Here is a 19,125-nt window from a genome sequence, read left to right on the forward strand (position 1 = left end):
TAAATTTCTTAGAAGATGAACGGTATGTGGATTTAAATACACATTATGCAATTAAGGATACAAATTTCAATTATTTCCACAATAATTTTTATTGTACTTTAAACTATAAATATATAAAATTTTATTTAAATATAACAAATATTAAAGGTTTAAACATTTTAATTTTCATGAAAATCTATAAAACAATTATTTGTGGGCGTAAAACATAAATATACACCACATTTTTTGCAAGATACTTTTGTTATAAATAAGCATCCTGGCATTTTACATCTACCCTTCTTATCATTATATTTTGGCCAATGAGCCGTGAGGTCTTTCCTAACCTCTTGAAGTGGTAAATATTGAGCTGGTCCTTTTTTACATTTTTCCCGATAACCAGTTTGAACTGATTTTCGTTTTGGAATATTGTTTGAAGTGCATTTGCCATATTTGCAAAGGACTTCCGCCACCGAAATTTTGAAATTGTACAAACTTAATCGATCCTTGCCTGCTATTGATATACTATTATAATCCCGTTTGTATAGCAACCAAGAATTTATAAGTAACATGTCGAATACATGAAATAAAATTCGATGGTACCATTTTCTTGATTTGGTATGAATTCTATATAATGAAAGTAAAGAATCCATAAGATCTACACCTCCCATTGATTTATTATAAACTTTAACAATGTTTGGACATTTTATCATTATTTTATCCTTTTTTTTTCTATCATATCTTTCGCAATCGATAAGAGGATGTGCACCTACAAAAGTGCTCAATAAGGTCACAGCACGATTGTCGTGCCACTTCACTGAATTTAATTCAACCCCGTTTATTATTGTTTTTTTTGAAACAAAAAATCCTCGTCCTTTTTTTTTCAACTCCTTATCTGTTGGGAAGTTGATATTTGGTAGTCGATTACCTCTGACCGTGGCCGCGCAAAATATCCCTCTTTGAGCGAGTACGACTTGCAAATTTGGTGAACAAAACCAGTTATCAAAAAATAATTTATAATTAATTTGCTGTGGTATATAAGAAATTAAACGTAGCACAGCATTGCCACTTGCTCCAACATCAGGCAATCCTTCCGCTGGTAGTATTTTCCCAGAGTATACTTCAAAATTATGGAGAAGGCCATCATCTCCGCATAGTAGAAAGACTTTATAGCCCCATTTTTTGGGCTTTTGGGGGTTATATTGCTTTAATCTGCTCATCCCTTTGTATGGAATTATTTGCTCATCTACGCAAATATTTTCCCCTATCGATAAAGATTTTAGTATATTATTGGTTATAGTTATCAAGGGTCTAATTTTATGAAGTGGGTCATGGCCCTCACTTCCAAGTGGAATAAATTTGTCATTATCATTTATATGAATGAATAATTTGATTTGTTCCCAGCGATTTAGGGTCATGACATCAGCCACCTTGGCCTGTCTTGTATTGGTGGCCCAGTAGAGACGTGCTCTGGGAAGTTTAATAATTGACATGTAAAAAATAATTCCTATAAATTTTTCTAATTCATCTATCGATAAATTCAAAGGTTTGTTGGAATTACATTGAATTGCATATAAATTTGATTCGTAAACAATTAGAGGTAATAAATCATTGAGATATGTATTATAATAATCCATTGGTTTTTTTACTTTATCAACCGTTGGGTTTTCTCCTTTCCACTTTGGAATAACTAATGGTAAATTAGTTAAGCAATTTTTCCAAATCATTTTTCTCACGATTCCTTTTTCATTATTTATATTTTCATCCTCTTCCGATTCATCACTCTCATTGAAATCTAGATATTTATAGATTATATAAGAGCATACATTTTAAATATACCTAAATCATTATTTTGGGTTGACAGAAACTCCTCATCAGACGATTCACTTAAATTTGAATCTTCACTATCATTAGGTATGGTACCACAATTCATAATTCTAAAAATATAAAACTCAAATAAAATACCTTATTTGCATAATGTATCTTTAAAGCAACGTATGATTATTACAAAATATAATTATCAAAAATAATAAATATATATAAAATAATTTCATAAACATTAATTTTTACCTTTTATTTATCTAATTTTAATGTTTTGAAATTTGTCAAATATATTATTTATCCTTTTACGATGTGTAGAAAATTGAGAAGAAAAATTTTATAAAAAAATAGCCATTTTTAAAAATAGGGTTTAATAAAATGCGAAATTAAAAATAAATAATAGATCACGTGGCCCAAATTAAAATTCCAATCGAAGATATAGAATATGGCTTCAAATACACACCATGCAATTGATTTAAAATTTATTTATAAAATATTTATTATATAATTTGTGGTATGTGGCTTGAGATACACAGTATGCAATACAGGGTTAAGATTAATTTAGATCAATTCTTTATTTTAGAAGGTAGCTATAAATATAGCCCGTTACTATATAATAACAAACTTGGTCTTTCAAAAAGTCAAAGTAAAAAGTGCTTATCCACAAACAATCCCATCTTTTCATGGGTTTTTATCGATTATATATGCTAATATTTTTTAGCTAATGATAACATCGTAAATCTAGCGAGATCGTTATGTTTTATTTTTTATCAACCAATACGGTGTCTTAGCGCAATTCTTTTAGCTACTCACAAATATCTTTGTGGTTACAAATGTGATTATATAAAATAACAGCCTTTGTTCAACAAAAATGAAAATCATTACTTGTTTATCACATTCGAATTTTGTGAGGCTAGTTAATTTCGATAACAAGAAGGGGCAATTAAAATTAATTATGTTGTAAACACAACAGCATTCGTTATTATGCGATTCATTTTGAATAGCATTGTTTAAGTTATTTTGAAAGAAAGGTGGTGGGGGAGTGTTTCTATTAAAGGAGAGGGAGGGGGGTAATTTTTATTAGCTATGATGATATTTACAAAAACATACAAATTTCTGAAGGGAGTTATTAATTATTTAAAATTCATTGATTATATTTAAAATTAATGTATTAACAATATTGAAATATTTTTTTTTCTAAATTAAATGGTTTGCGTGAGTATTAATATTATAGTCATTTATCAGGCGCGTACACAGTGGAGGACAGAAAGCCAGTCTCTCCTAGTCAAATAATGCAGATGCCTGTTAAAATATTTTTCGAAAATATTACTGTTTTATGATTATTAATATAAAATCATTCCTACCTCTTATATACATAATTCAATTTAATTATCACATTTACAGCAGAAATAAATACGCTATTAATTTATTTTATAATATCATTTCAAATTTTCCTTGGCCTTATATTAAGCTTACTATTTTAAAATTTCCCAACAAATCATTTGAAACGTTTTCACTGCAAAGTTAGTAAATTATTTGAAAAATTTATATCTAATATAACAAGTTTATTTAAAGAATGGATATAAGGACCTTTTTAACCAGTATTGGTGAGAGCCTATTATGCTCTTACCACAATGGCCTGAAAAATGCATTTCTTTAGGAGCAGAAAGATTATTAGACACATTACTATTTTTTTTTAGCATACCGTTTGTCCTTATTTGAATTTCTAAAAGTTTTCATATTATAATACATTGGTTTTGTTTGGCATTAATATAGTAAATTTTTCCAGGGCTTAGATTTTTTTTTATATTACTCTTTCTAGGCAATATTCTTTAAGTTTTCATGGAGGGCCGGGTTTATATATTTTTATTAACAGTAGGCATGGGCTTAAATTAAAAAAGTTTTTTCGCGAATCTGGGCAGGGCATGACTATAAATTCTTAGCCCATGCATGCCTCTACTACCCGTCCCATCCTGCCTTTGCCTTTGTCCACGTATAAAAATTGTTATTTAATAATATATTAGGCCGGGTACTGGAAAAAAATTTGGATTTGACCTGGTATAGTTCAAAACAGCTTTCGTTATTTGAGAATATATAATTGATGCCAAAAAAATTATCTTGTTTTTCCAAATGTGGTATATGTAGATAATCATAAATTTAGCGTCATTTCATAAAAATATAATTGATTTTAATTTATAGAATTTTCTCAAATTTTTTTTGTCTTCTTTTTATGATTATTAATTATTTTTCATCAAGAAACGCGAAATGCAATCAGAATTTTATAAAACTGGTATCTGGAAAGCGGCAAGCTTTGTCCCTCAAATATCCTTGCTCCGAATACGTCCTATTCCTCATTTATGGCAATAACGTAAGGATTAAATTATTTTTTTAATCTTTCTTTTTTCTTTCTTTCTTTCTTTCTTTATTTATTTCATTCTTTCTTTATTTCTTCTCAATCTTCGAATAATAGCTTATTCAGTATTCGATCAACAAAATATTTGAAATTATTCGCAATATTTGAAATTATTTTCATTTCCGGTTCTGAATATTTTTTAAAAGTGTTATGGTTCCTAAGATTTTGAAAATAAGTTCCGGTTCCTAAATTTTTCGCGGTTCCTTGGGTTCAGGTTCCGGCTCCAAACTTTAAGTAATCAAAAAATTTAAACATGAAATCACTCAACATTTAACAATATATATAATATATAGGTAGAACCAGTTCCTGAAAACGTAAAAATTGGTTCCAGTTCTAGTTTCTATAAATTTTAAAGGAGGGGTTAGGTTCTGCCTCTGGTCGGTAACTCTTCATACAATAAATATGAATAGTGCCGTACAGTTAAAATAGTTTCAAGATTCCCTCCTGTGTAGTGAAAGTCACAGTTTAGTTTAGTTTCGTCTGGAGCCAATTTTCAAAAACCGAACCATAAACCACAATATAAAGACCAAACTGTACCGCTGATCAATAGAGACTGAACCGATTTATATATTTCGAAAAAGGTAGTGTGCTACCTTAAAGCTTCCTTTCAAAAAAGTAGCTTTTGTTACTTTTATGCTAATTTATAAAAAAGGTGACGAGAAATATTTAAATATTATGTTTGTAATTCAAAATATCTAAACAAATATATAAACCACAACAATTTTTTACATTTAACCCATTTAAAACTATATCCTGTTTTATTTTTATAAATCTATGCTAATTGATAAAATGAACTTGTCATGTTATTGATGGTATTTTGTTTATATTTAATTCAGTGGCGTATCCAGGATTTTCTTATGGGGGGGGTTTGGGGGGGGGGGCTTCGCCCCTAGCTGGCCTTCGGTCAGCTTTTGCCCGGCCTTTGGCCGTGTCTTATGTTTTAGCTTTTCTATTAAATTTTTCATAATTTAATAATAATTATATATCTATTTTTAACTTTTATTTACTAATTCGTGCATATCGATATTACAAGCCTATTTTTTATTATTTTAAGTTAGATATGCTATATTTAATAAAGTTTTTTTAAATATAAAGTTGAAATAAAGTTTAATGTCATTTTATTTTAAAATTTGCTTTAAAAGCTAGCCTCAGCTTAAATTCTCTTACAATATAAGTAGAATAAATTTTTTTTTATTGTGCAAAGTGTATAAAATATTGACTAGAAAATAATTTAAAAAGTAAGTTTTTATAACTTCTATCAAATACAATATTATCAAAAAGTTTATTAAACACTATAACTATAATGTAATTTTTAGTTTTCGTGTGGATGTTGCCAATTCATCTAGAATTTCGTTCGTCGTTGGAACTAAATCTCTATGAATATTTAACATAGCTAATCCATTTAGCCGAGATTCTGAAATAGTACTTCGTAAAAATGTCTTCAGCCTTCTCAAGTTTGAAAATGTCCTTTTATTCGTGCATGTTGTAATAGGCAAACATGCAAGAATATAAAATAACTTCAAAATATCGGGAAATTGAGCCAACATGCTCAGACATATTTAAATTTTGTATATCTTCTGTTCTAAAGAAAAATGAAAAATATAAAATTAGATATTTATTAATAATTAAAATATTATTAAAAATAAATTCTAACTCACTAACTAATAATTTTGAATTTCATAAAATAAATATATTTAATAATAAATTATATACCGTTTGATTTCAATATCTTTGTCTTTGACTAAAAATTTCTCCATTTTTTATTAATATTTTTGTTAATGTACTCACAAGGAAAGGAAATTTAAAAAAAATTTATTTATAAAAAATAAGTTTTATGTTGGAAAATTGATATTCAAATATTTGTAAAATTTTTATTAGCTTAAAATGTTATTTATGAAAACAGTCAAATTTGCGATGGGGGGGATTCCCTCCCCCCATTGGTTACGCGCCTAATTTAATTAATTTTTTGATGAAAGAAGAGTTATTTTTTTATAGGATAATTTATGAAAAATTATATTCATTATTATATTATTCGCGATTAGAAATTAACTTGAGATAAAAAATGATACTCTAAATAGTTTAGATTTTAAATTAAGAATATAGCCATTAGCGACGATGCACTTATATATTTTCTTAAATTGAAATAAAATATTTGATATTTTTAAATATTTAAATTAAATAAAATTTCTATAATTATATCTGGAGAATTCATATTACGATGGAGCGTTGTTTAATCTTTCATATATGAAATATCCAGCTAAAAATATTTGGTTAAAATTACTATGATAAAGGTTAGAGGTCTGCAAACCCCGACTCAATAGGAAACTCAATCTAACCAACCCGACTTTGGCTAACTTAGGTAGGTCGGATTATTGTTGATAATTTTTTTAGGTAAGTCGGTTTGGGTCTGGTTTGATTTTTTTGTTATAATTTTGAATTTAATCAATGTATTAATAAATAATGGTTTGATTGAATTTTATTTTACCATTTTATTCACTTTTAGATTATACCTTACAGCAAACTAAATAAATTAGAATATTTTTTATATTTTTATTTTCCTGTCGGGTTGGTTAGGGTCAAGAAGATCATTTTCTTAATACGGGTCGGGTTAGATTGAAATTTTTTATGCAGGTCTCTTAGTAAAAGTAATGTTGAAAATCACCATATTTTGATAGCATAAAAATAATTTTAAAAAATAGCGCTCTATCGCTTAGGCTATAAAAAAACTAGCGTACTATAACAAGTCTGTAACTGTCACTTCCCAAAGAGCAAGATGCAAAAAAATCTAAAAATGCATTGATAATAACGTTTAAAACAATTAATATAGCATAAGATTCAAACCGGTTCACATACCATTTTAGAGGTCCAGGTGACAATTTTTAAGAATTCGGTTTATTTCGAAAAATAATAATGGGTTATGAGGTCAGATTCTGTTTTTATCCCTGATTACATTTTGTCTCTACATCATATACCCACGAAATTTCTCTACATAATATCTTCTTTCTACGAATCAAACTTTTCCATTAGGAATATTTAAATTTTGAGGATAATTTTTGATGAAATCATTCCTAATATACCTTCCTTTAGAGTAAATTTGAAACCGACGAATATAACCTATATATTTTTTATTAAAGATTTTTTAAAGACTGAATTAAGACAATCAATATATTGGGGATTTCGAGAAAATTGCTAGTTATTATTATTTATATTTTATTTGAACTGAAAAGCGAGTTCGGCCGATTAAGAAATCACAATTTTTCTAGAGTTGTTCGATAAGCAAATTTTTTATTTTTAGTTAGTTAAACTTTGCATCATTTAGAGAATAGACATTTATAAAGGAACAAGTATGAAATATGGAAATATATTATAATTTAAACTCGAATGGCAAGTTGTGGATATCGATGGGCAAAAACGTTCAACTTTTAGCGAAGAGGCACGCTCTCTTTCGGTTCTTAAACAGCGTTTCCTCATATGAAAATTTTTCCATCGAGGGAATAATCAGGGTTTTATTAAGCGGCTTCACCAAGTTAACCCTCGATTCCTTGAAAGCCCAATCTGCACCGATGGGAAAATACTCCAATATTCCCATGATATCCAACCTCGATAGGATTTACGCAGGTGAAACAAGGAATGGCAATTACAATCAGGAATTCAACGATTTCGGAAACCAAGGTCAGAGTAAAAACCGTGACAAAGATACCTTCTTTTTGGATAATTATAGCTTAATATCTACTACTCCCAAACCGCCAAAACTTATCTTCAAATCGAGTATTATTTTATTTTATTTTCCTTCCTATCCATCTCTTTCTCATTTTTTTAATATTTCTTTTCTTTGATAATTTGGTTTAAAATAAACGATAATTATAATTATTTTTTATAAAGCATTTTATCTCGATACCATATCAATGCTATACTTTAATCGCGACTGAATTTTATAGCGAGATTTTTATCGTGAAATTCTACGATGACAATATCTCGATTTTTTTTACGAAACCTTTAAAGCGAATACATTACTTAAAAACTTTTATCGCGGAAATTTATAGCAAGGTCATTATCGCGAAGACCATATAGCGAAAACTACTTCGCGATGATATTATAGCGAATTTAATATCGCGATAATTGCTAATAGTGACTATTTTTTTTGAAACATTTATTTTTATGATCATATTAATTGAATAATATGTTTTAAAAAATAGGTACGATAAAGTTTTTATTTTTCTTTTAGCATTAATAAATTTATATATTGTTTATTACTCTAAATCTTAGTTTATAAGAATCACGCACAGTTACTCAGGCTTTTATATTAATAATTGAAATCATTAGTTGACCTTTTACTGGCGAATTTGATATATGAATTGCGCCAATATTTATTGTCTGATGAGTACTTTTTTTTTCTTTTTAGCTTTCACCTTTTCTGGTGGTAAGCTCCTTCACTTATCTATTATAATATTAATCTTGCTATCTATTTTTATCTTTGTATTTCTGATCGATTTCATTTGTATCGATCACCGGTGTATCATTTTTGAGGCCAAAGTATCTTGAACTCCCACCGGTGTATGAAATCAGTATCGACCAGATATCCTCCCTGAGTATTCCCAACACGGAGTTATCAAATCGACAGATATCCCAATCCTGATCTCCCAATATTTGTATTTCTGATCGATTTCATTTGTATCGATCACATCACGAGGCCAAAGTATCTTGATCTCCCCCACCGGGGAATCAAATCAATATCGACCAGATATCCCACCTGAGTATTCCTCAAACTGAATTATCAAATCGACAGATATCCCAATCCTGATCTCTCCCACTGGTATCAATATCGATGGATATCCCACCGGAGTATCGTTTTCAAGTCCATTGTAACTTGGTAGACAGACATTGAGCTTGAACGGCCCCCGAGGTCCCCATCATCCTAGCGCTGGCCAAGAAATCGTTATCATCTGACCCACTAGTTTAGCTGACCTTCTTTTTTGGTTTATTGGACAAGTATCCTAGCACCCGGCTGTCCAAGCCTGTCGGTGACCGGGGTGGCATTTCTCAGCTCAGAAATTTATCATATCATATGTCTAAAGCCATACACCATCGAAGAAAAACCCGAAAATTTTTAGCTCCTTCCCAGGATTGAACCTGGGACCTTCGGTTTACAAGCCTTCATCACACACCACTGCACCACCCCGGCGATGTCTGATGAGTACTTAATATTTATAAATTCATTAATCAGTTTTGCCAGCCACTAACCTAAAACAGAGTTATAAGCTAAATAGAAACTGTAACATTACTCATTAGACTTATGATTTTACGATTTATAGATATTTTTTTTTCTTTTTTGTTTACTTGGATATATATAATATTAGTTATATTTTCAAAAAAAAAAATAGGAATTTGAATCTAATATTAAGATGCAGACTTAAATACAAAGTTGGCCAAACTTTGGCAAGAACTAATTCTGAATCTTAAGAATATATTTAATCTTTAATTACAATACATGGAGGTTAGTGCTTCAACATATATTATTTTTTCCCCCTTAATTACACAGAATTAAAACTACCTGAAGTAATTTTTACTGAATTACCAAAAGATTATTTTGCTAAGTAAAAATTTTAATTTTCTCAGAATTGAATTTCTAAGAAAATATAATATATCGCTCAGAAATTTTTCCTATTTTTTTTTATCTTTAAATGCATAATCATGTTTTTTTGAGTTTTGAAATTAATCATTAATATGTCGTTTGGGTTTTTGTCATGAAGGAGTGGCGGTAAACATTTTTCTAAAAAATATCTAGGCAAGGGTATCATATGGGAGCTAATAAAATGATTTTGAGTACTATTGAAATTACCCATCACGCTATCTATGCCTTGGGTCAAGGCTTGGAGAGATTTAAATTTATTTTACAAGATATCCGACAAGGACATCAAATGAAAGCGAATAAAGATATTTTTTGAATGCTATTTTATAACTCTAGGTTTTTTGATCTAGCTCATGATTGGGGTAGAGAGGCGGTGTAAAATCCTACTCTAATAAATCTCTAGTAGAGTATTAAATGAAAGCTATTTAAAAAGATATATTTAATTCATAGTTACAGTCACTTTGTTTCAATTCTGAGTCTGGTTAGGGGGACGGGAAAAGTAAAATATATATAACAATATTTCCACATGGGTATCAAATGAAAGGTAATAAAAGTATGTATTTACATTGTACTCATCTCGATGTTTTTACGGTAAATCTGAGGGAGGGGGTGGGGATAAAATTAGAGCATAATATTTCTACATAAATCTCAAAATAAAATATCTTTCGACTGTTTTTTAATCATCTCCATCACTACAAATCATGAGGAGGATCAAATTTTTAAAAGCTTTTTTAAAACATATCTTCGCATAGAGGGGGAGGGGAATTATGACAACCTTTTTTAACATTTTAAACATGGGCATCATGTAAAAGATTTATAAAGTAATTGTTTAAAATTGCTCTACCAAAGCCGATCTATCTGGGGTGGGGTTATAATATAATATTTTGTTTTGTTTTTGGTCTTATTAAAGCTTACATATTTTTAAAATATAATAAAAATTAATAAATAATTAATTTAGTATGATTGTATGATTTAAAAATTGATATTTTAGATAAATAAATTATAACTATTAAAAAAAGGTAATGACAAAATTTTTTTTAAAATTTTTATACGTCTAGTTGATGCCATTTCCTTATGTTATATATAATAAATAGTTTTACCATCTTTCCCCTTTATTCCGGAGTCCTATAAATTGACAAAAATTAGGATATCTTAGCTTTTAAAAATGATTTGTTCTACCTAGATAAAAATGCCTCAAAAACAAATTAGTACAGATGCCTTGACCAAGATAAGATATATTTAAATGTCGCATACAACTTACAAAAAAAGATAATTAAGAAATACATTATCATTCCAAAATTTCAATCGAAATGGAGACCAAAAATTCAATTAAGAATGAAGCCTTGATTAATACTATGGAAACTTCTTTATTGTAGAAAAACACATATCCAATTAAGTGATTTGATTTCAATGGCGACCTTGACCTAATCTCGTGAAGCGTATAATTCACAGAATACGGCAAATATGAGAATTTCGTACTAAATACTTGACCCGTTGCCAGGCATCCCGATATTGGAACATCTTTATTTTCTTGATCTGGAACATTTTCTACGGGATTCGAACCCGGAATTTTTGCCCGGGTTCGGTTTAAGGTTAAAAAAATATGTGGGTTCGGTTTAGGCAAATATTTTTGAATCTGGGTTTGGTTCTGGGTTCAGCTCGGGTTTAAGAATTTTTGAATTGATAAAAAAAAATATTCTATTATTATAATAAATTAAAAAATACATAAATTCGGCATAAAAAATTAATTATTTTATTTATAGGCAAAATATAGTTAAATATACAAAGCATAGTCATGTATAGATTTAAAAATTTTTATTTAGACGTTTTCTTTAAATTAACAATATCCAATATAATAATTTTTAATTTGACTTGTTCACTTTCATTTTCCTCTAATTAATAATCTTTTAGAATAAGTTAAAAATTAAAAATAAATGGCGTAAATGAATTTAATTGTTTAAAATTTATTAACATTCCAATAGGAATCTTTGAGAATAAATTTAAAAAAATTTAAAAATGGAGTAAATGAATTAAGTTGTTAAAAATTTATTAACACTTCACTTAATTGGTTTGAAAATATTATAAATTGTCAAGTAAATTTTTAATATATTTACAATTATACAAATATTTTATATTAATTTCAGAGACCTGCAGCCCCGGCCCTAAATTTTTTTTAAACATATCCGGGCCGGGCCTAAAAAATTTTTTTTAAAATATATCCGGGCCGGGCTTAAGTTTGTTAAACCCGGGCCGGGCCTTAATATTTTTTATAAAAATTTTTACATTATGAGTTAATGGTTATAAGATTATATTATATTATAGTTATGATTAATATAATATTGGGTGATGGTTAACACTACCTAACAACCCACAGATCGATCTAATTATTAATTTCCTGCAAATTTATTCAAAGTATTAATATATTTTTTTATAATTCATATCTAAATTTTTACAACATATTTTACCAAAACAATCAAATAAAGGAATATCTTAAATAAGCCCCAATATTCAAGTATTATTTATATATTTTTTTATAATTCATATCTAAATTTTTAGAATATATTTTACCAAAACAATCAAATAAAGGATTATCACTTCTTAAAGTTTGTAATTGATTTTACTTAATATAAAGCATTTTTTAATTGAAAAATTTGTTTAACACAAGTATCATTTTATTTCTCTTTTTCTCTGTCCCAAATTCAAGCAATTACGTATGTAGTCAGGGACAGATCGCAAAATGACGGAAAACTATATAAAAGATTATATTAAATTACAAGAGGCTCAGGAAGTAAATGAAATACCATCGACCAGTCAAATTACGACTGTTGTTAAACAAACTGAATCGTTTTATGATAAATGGGGCGATGGTAATTCTGGTAATATGTCAATACCCGATGATGAATATTATAATTACATAAATAATAGATAAAACATTTAAGGTGGATAATTTGTTAGAGTGGTGGGCGGCTCATCAAAGCGAATTTCCAATTTTAGCAAAATTGGCAATTCCTGCTTTAGTGAGCGGAATTTTTCCACTACTGGGAGAATTCCTGAAGAAAGAAGAAGTAATCTTCAACCTTAAAAGGTAGATATGCTTCTCTTTCTTCATGATAATTTGTGAATTTTTAATATCTTTCTTGAGTATAGGGTTTCGTCAATCATGCTGGTTTTTTACTTTGCAAACTGTCAAATATTTATTGCAATTATTATATTTACCTTGAGTCATGAAAGTTTTTAATCAACATTTTTCATTATTTTTTTTTACAATATTATATAATACAATTATCTTCTTTTGTTAAAAATTTATATTATAAAATAAATTATATTAATATTGTGCAATTAGATTATATTTTCAAAATACTATTTAATGCATTTTTTTAAATAGCGATTTATTTTTATTTTATAAATTAAATAGTAAATTAAATACAATATATTATATTCTCAAAATATTTTCCATTTTTATAAATTAAATATTAGTTTTATTTTTTTTAAATGTAATATAAAATATAGTATATGACAAATATTATTACCATTTTTATGAATATTAGTTTTATTTTTATAAATGCAATATAAAATATAGTATATGCTCAAAATATCCATTTTTATAAATAACAGTTTTATAATTTTTATAAATTCAATATAATATTCTCAAAATATTAGCTTTTTACATGTATTTTTTAAATAATAAGCGATAATACTCGCTGAAAAATATGGTAAAATACCTCATAGGTGAATTTTTGTATATACCAGGTCGTATATAATTTTAAAAAATTCCGAGCCGGGCCTGAAATTTTTAAATCCGGGCCGGGCCGTAAAAAATTTTTTTTAAAGGGCCGGGTCGTGCAAATGGTACCTCTGCAGGTCTCTGATTAATTTAAACTACACTGAACCCGGTTAAATCCGAGTTCAAATAAAATTCCCGGGCTCGGTTTGGGGTTTTGAAAATTTTATAATCGGGGTTCAGGTTCGGTTCGGGTTCATATGTTTTTCCCCAAAACCCGGGCTTTCTTCTCCGGGTACTAGTTTGGTTTGAATGATTTTCTATTTATATTTATTTTAAAAAATCCTGATTCCTTTTAATTCCATTTTATTAGAAAAAAATCAGTAAATGTTTCAAATTGAGTAGAAACGTTTAGCGCTATTTCTTCTAAAAATGCTGTTATTTAAGGTGAACTGGTATTTATTTTTAAAAAATGGGGAAAAACAAAAAATTATTTCTTTCTTTCTTAGAGAAAAGAGAAGACTATAGAATTTTTGTTTTCATATTCATTTGTGCTCAAATTTAATCATTCATGGTCCTGCATTAAGACACCGGAGACTCATACAAGTATAAAATCAATTTTATTTTAAAATTTCTTACAATATTGATAATTATTTGTAAAGTATAAATCTTATAATTATTTATATAGCTACTAATGGAGAATAAAGATTATCAAGCAGCATTAATTTTATTTGAGCCATCTAACGTTGAGAATCAAAGTAAGGAGGATTGTAGAGATAATTAATCTTAGTGCTAGAAAGTTATAATCTTAAACAACCAGAGAGTTTGAATCCCATAGAGAAGGAGTTTATATTAATGAAATATGTGATATCAAAAAACTATTGGAGATCAAATACCAGAGGGAATGTCAAAATCTTCAAATGAATTATAGTTATTATTATATCAGAAAGCTATATCCATGTGCATTATGTAAAAATAATAATTGTTAAGCATATAAAAAATGTGATATCAATTTCTATGGAATTTTTTTTTAAATATATCATATTAGACATTATATATAATTTACATTTCAAGTTTTATTGGGTTCCTATAAATTATTATTAAATGAGATTCCCTTTTATATTTACATAAAATTTAAAAAAATGAACTTAGAAAATTTAAAAAAATTACTTAGCAAAATCTTTTATGATTTTCAAAAATAAGCTGAAAAAATCAGTAAAAATTCGAAGAATTTCTAAATATTTTTAAAATGTACATTTAAGCATATTTTTAAAATTTATTTGGGGGCGGGGAAGGGGGCGTACATTTATAGAGGTAAAAACAAACCAAAATGTTTTCGTACTTACAACTATGAATCATCAGATAAATTTTACATGCTTACTTAATAGATAATAAATAATAAAAGATCCTTAAAACATTTCTCGTTTATGATTTAAGAAACGTTGATAGGTAAATTAATATTGAATATGTTGTTTTCCCTAAAATAAATGCATTCTCAATATATTTGTTGTATTGCGGTAAAGCGCTCGCGATAAAGACTTCGCGCAAATACTTTGCTTTTAAAAATTCTCTATAAAGTGTCGCTATAAAATTCCTTAGCGATCAAAGTTTCGCAGATTTGACCTGATATGTCTTATCTCTTAATATTTCATTTCAAATTTGTAAAGCATCATTTTTAACCTACTATAATATTTAAAACGAGTTTGAAATGCTACACTTTAAGTATTGAAATGAAACTTTGCGAGGCAAAATGCTAGGGCAATAAATTAAAAGGAAATTTTAACAAATTTAATGAAATAAATTATAGGAGATTAATCTTCATTTTCAAATCTATTTTTTAAGTAATATTTTTTTTAAAAAAATAATTAAATTTAACTACTTATGCAAATGATTTTTATTTGATTAACCAATATATTATTGATTTATTTCGCCCACTTCAATTCTTCTTTATAATTCATTTTTCCTGTATTGATTGATTTTTTTTTGGAAGATGATTAAGTTTGAGTATCGATTTTTTCCATTATATCTTTTATTATGAAGATGAAATGGAAAGAAACAATACCACAACTTATATAATTTTCTCCCAGATTTAAATAACTTTTTAATGAAGCTATTCAACGAAAATAAATATATAATATATAAATACAGAAACGATGATGAGTATAATTGGATTCATCTGCGTGTTATTAGTGACCTTCACGTTTTTCTGTGTCGCTTTCATGAGGTCTCACCTCTCCAGATACTTCGCTTCCGCCTCTCCGATCATGGTTTGGCAACATAAGAAGAGTAGGAAGAAATAAATTTTTCATTATCTTTACTTTTATAACTATCATGGCAATGTCGTAAGCAGCAACGTCAGGACTATGCTACATAGACTAGGGTTTTATAAAATTTTAAAACTTAAATCATTTATACCGCGCATTTTTTAATTTTGAAAGACCAGATTTATGATATCTTCCCTTTGAAATTTCGAATAATTGCGTCATTAATTCTTGTTTATTTTTTTAAGTTTATCTGAAAAATATATATATATAAAATGATATAAATCAATGGTAGTTTTATAAAAGTTCATAGAAGAACTCTATTATTTAATAGGCTAATTACTCTATACACGCTGGAATTCGATTCCGCCAATATCAGGTCTAAAGAATAAGAATCAAACGCTCGCTCTAAATGAGTTAAGTTTTAAAGATTTGTTAAATGTCCTACGTATAAAATATTATTATTATAATAAATGAAAGCGATTGATGGATTGATTATTGTTATTATAATAAATAAAGCTATTGATGGATTGATTATTATTATTATTATAAAGATGAAAGCGAGATCGATTATAAATAAAATAGGAAGAAATAAATTGGGAATATATAATATTTATTCTACTTAATATTTTTTTGTAAAAAAATGAGATTATATCAGAGCAACATACGTTCTAAACATAATATCTTAGGTTAAAAGATAATGACCACATTGAATTCGGATTAAAGGGTTTTTTCTCTTTAAAATGTTAATTGAAGATCTATAAGGTATTTTTGAAAATATAAATTTTTATATTAAATATAGGGTGCCTTGTATAAATCATTTAATAAATAAAAAATTATCGTTTTTTATAATTATACTTCTAATTCGTACTTTCATTTTCAAAAATGTGGAATATCAAAAGAACGATTTTTTTAATGTAACCAATTAATTACTAAATGCATTTTTTGATAACTAGTTATTTTTTAAAATATTGATATATATCATTCATTATTTTTATATCAGAAATCTACTGGACCGGGTGTAGGGGCTAGGTCGTAATTTTTTTAATAATAAATTCAGAACGGACCCGAATATTATTTTTATCAACTTATGATAAAATATAAAATGAAATATCTCCCCAATTTCCATTTCAAAACCATTTATATTTCGTTAGAAAATACTTATAATTTATACAGGAGCATAACTAGTGTTGTTAAACGGACTTAGTCGAAAACTGAGTCTATTGAGTTATGAACTCGAGTCGTGAACTCAAGTCGACTCGAGTCGTAAACTCAAATCGTGATTTAAAATTAGTTTTTATTATTAATTAACAATACAATTACTTTTTTTAATTTAGACTTCCAACTTGAGTAAGTCGTGAATAGAAATTACAAGCATTAATTATTATTTATTTATTTTTAGTAAAATATAAATATTTATTATATTTTAAAGAAATGATATAATTTAATATTTTTTATTTTATAATATATTATGAAAATGAATATTTATTTGATGTCTTTTAATAAAAAAATGATAAGCTGCAATGTAAGTTAAGTAATATCATTTTTGCTACAATTAATTAATGATTTTCACGCCCAAATTTTAAGCAAAATTTGATTAGATTTGAATTTTAAATGATTTTTTCTTTTTTGTTAATAAACTTTTTTTATTAATTCTTTTGTAAATTTTGTTTAAATAAACAATTTTTTAGTTGAAATCTTTTATTTATATAGGTTTATTTTTATCATTTTTGTAAAATTATCTATTTTTTTAGTATATAAGAACTAGTTTAAATAATTTATTTTTAAATATTTATATTAAACTTTTATAAGTTATTTTACATGATCGTCTTTGTGATAATTCTCATGTTATTTTTTAACATTTATGAAATCTTTGACAGAAAAGGATAAAAATATAATTTATATTATAAAGATGTTAAATTATAAATTCAATGATGATGTTCCTTTCTAAAAATGACAATTATCATAATCTGTATTTTTAAACATATTAGTTTATTTTTGACGCTAATGGGTAAAAACATAAATTGTAAATATGTTAAATTAAAATTTCAGTGAAGATGTACCCTAGATAAGTGACAATTGTCATAATCGTTATTTCTAAAGTTTTTTGAAATTTTTTGACGCATATAGGTAAAAATAGAGATTGTAAATACGTTTAAGTAAAAATTCAGTGAAGTTGTACCATAGATATTGTTGTAGTCGAAGACATATATATTGATTTTTTTTTGTATGTTTGTATGTTAAAGGAAAGAGAAAAAAAGCATATTATTGATTTTTGGGATGATATATTTTTATTTTCGCTCGCGATTTTCAAGATATAGTTTTTCATTTTTTTTCCGCGATTTGGTGAATTTAGAAAAATTATAAACGATATATTTTAGTTTTTTGAATTTGGAAAAGCATAATATATATTTGTATTGAAATTAATAAAAGAAAAAAATAAAATAATTGGAAATAAAAATTTGTCTTGAACTTATTTGTCTTAACCTTTGAAGATAAATTTGTCTTAAACATTTTTAGTGTCTTAAACATTTTAGGATCACTACAGTTGGTGCCGTTCATATTTAAAGATACCTGGCGATTGACTACTATAGATTAAAGGCAGAAAATTATTTAAAAAGTATATATAAAAAAAAATTCGAAAAAAAAGGTAAAAATATTTTTCTAGATAAATTTATATGAATTGTTTTTTTATAATATTAATAATTGCTATAGTTTATGGTTCTTTTAGAATAGTTAAAAAATTTTTAATTACTAATAAGCTTACTATATATAATATTAAAAAATTGAAATTAAAAGAAAAAAAAATAGTTAAAAAATTTTTTAAAATGTGGAATAAAAAAATAATTACCACTAAAAATTATTTTGAATTAAAAGAGTTGGCACAGGGAGAGATATATGTGAGTATAGTTGGAATTATAATGTTATGAATTGGAGGATATTTATGGTATAAAAGAAATGGAAGTAAAGAATCGAATAGAATAAGGTGTGTAAAGCAAATGGAACAGGAAAATAGGGAAATTGAAATAAAAAAAAAAGGAAAATGAAAATGATGAAATTAAAAGAATAGAACAAGAAAAAATAGAAATTGAAAATGGAAATGACAGAAATTAAAAGAATAGAACAGAAAAGGAGAGAAATAGAAATTGAAAAAAGATATGAGAGAAGAATGGGAAGCGGAAAAAAAGAAAATAGAAGAAATAGAATTAAAGAAAAAAGAGGAAAAAGAGAAAATGGAATTAAAAAGAAAGAAGGAAGAAATACTAGAAATAGAAATAGCATAAATAAAAATAAAGGAATTGGA

The 19,125-nt window shown here is 26.8% G+C and overlaps 1 protein-coding gene across 4 annotated transcripts in view; it reads left to right on the forward strand.

Moving 5' to 3' along the window:
- Positions 1-19,125, forward strand: part of LOC135925970 (uncharacterized) — a 33,110-nt gene that overhangs the window by 5,101 nt on the left and 8,884 nt on the right. For 2 of the 4 annotated variants that reach the window (XM_065461583.1, XM_065461582.1), the window contains 3 exons: positions 4,054-4,165; positions 7,600-7,978; positions 15,709-15,846. In XM_065461583.1, the coding sequence (XP_065317655.1) occupies positions 4,054-4,165; positions 7,600-7,978; positions 15,709-15,846 (629 nt within the window). Of the gene's footprint in view, positions 1-4,053; positions 4,166-7,599; positions 7,979-15,708; positions 15,847-16,155; positions 16,373-17,158; positions 17,195-19,125 lie in introns of those variants that run through there. The other 2 variants (XM_065461584.1, XM_065461585.1) reach the window with 2 other exon arrangements.

The sequence above is a fragment of the Gordionus sp. m RMFG-2023 genome, chromosome 3 (assembly GCF_954871325.1).
Source record: "Gordionus sp. m RMFG-2023 chromosome 3, tfGorSpeb1-WG-v2, whole genome shotgun sequence".
Classification (NCBI taxonomy): domain Eukaryota; kingdom Metazoa; phylum Nematomorpha; class Gordioida; order Chordodea; family Parachordodidae; genus Gordionus; species Gordionus sp. m RMFG-2023.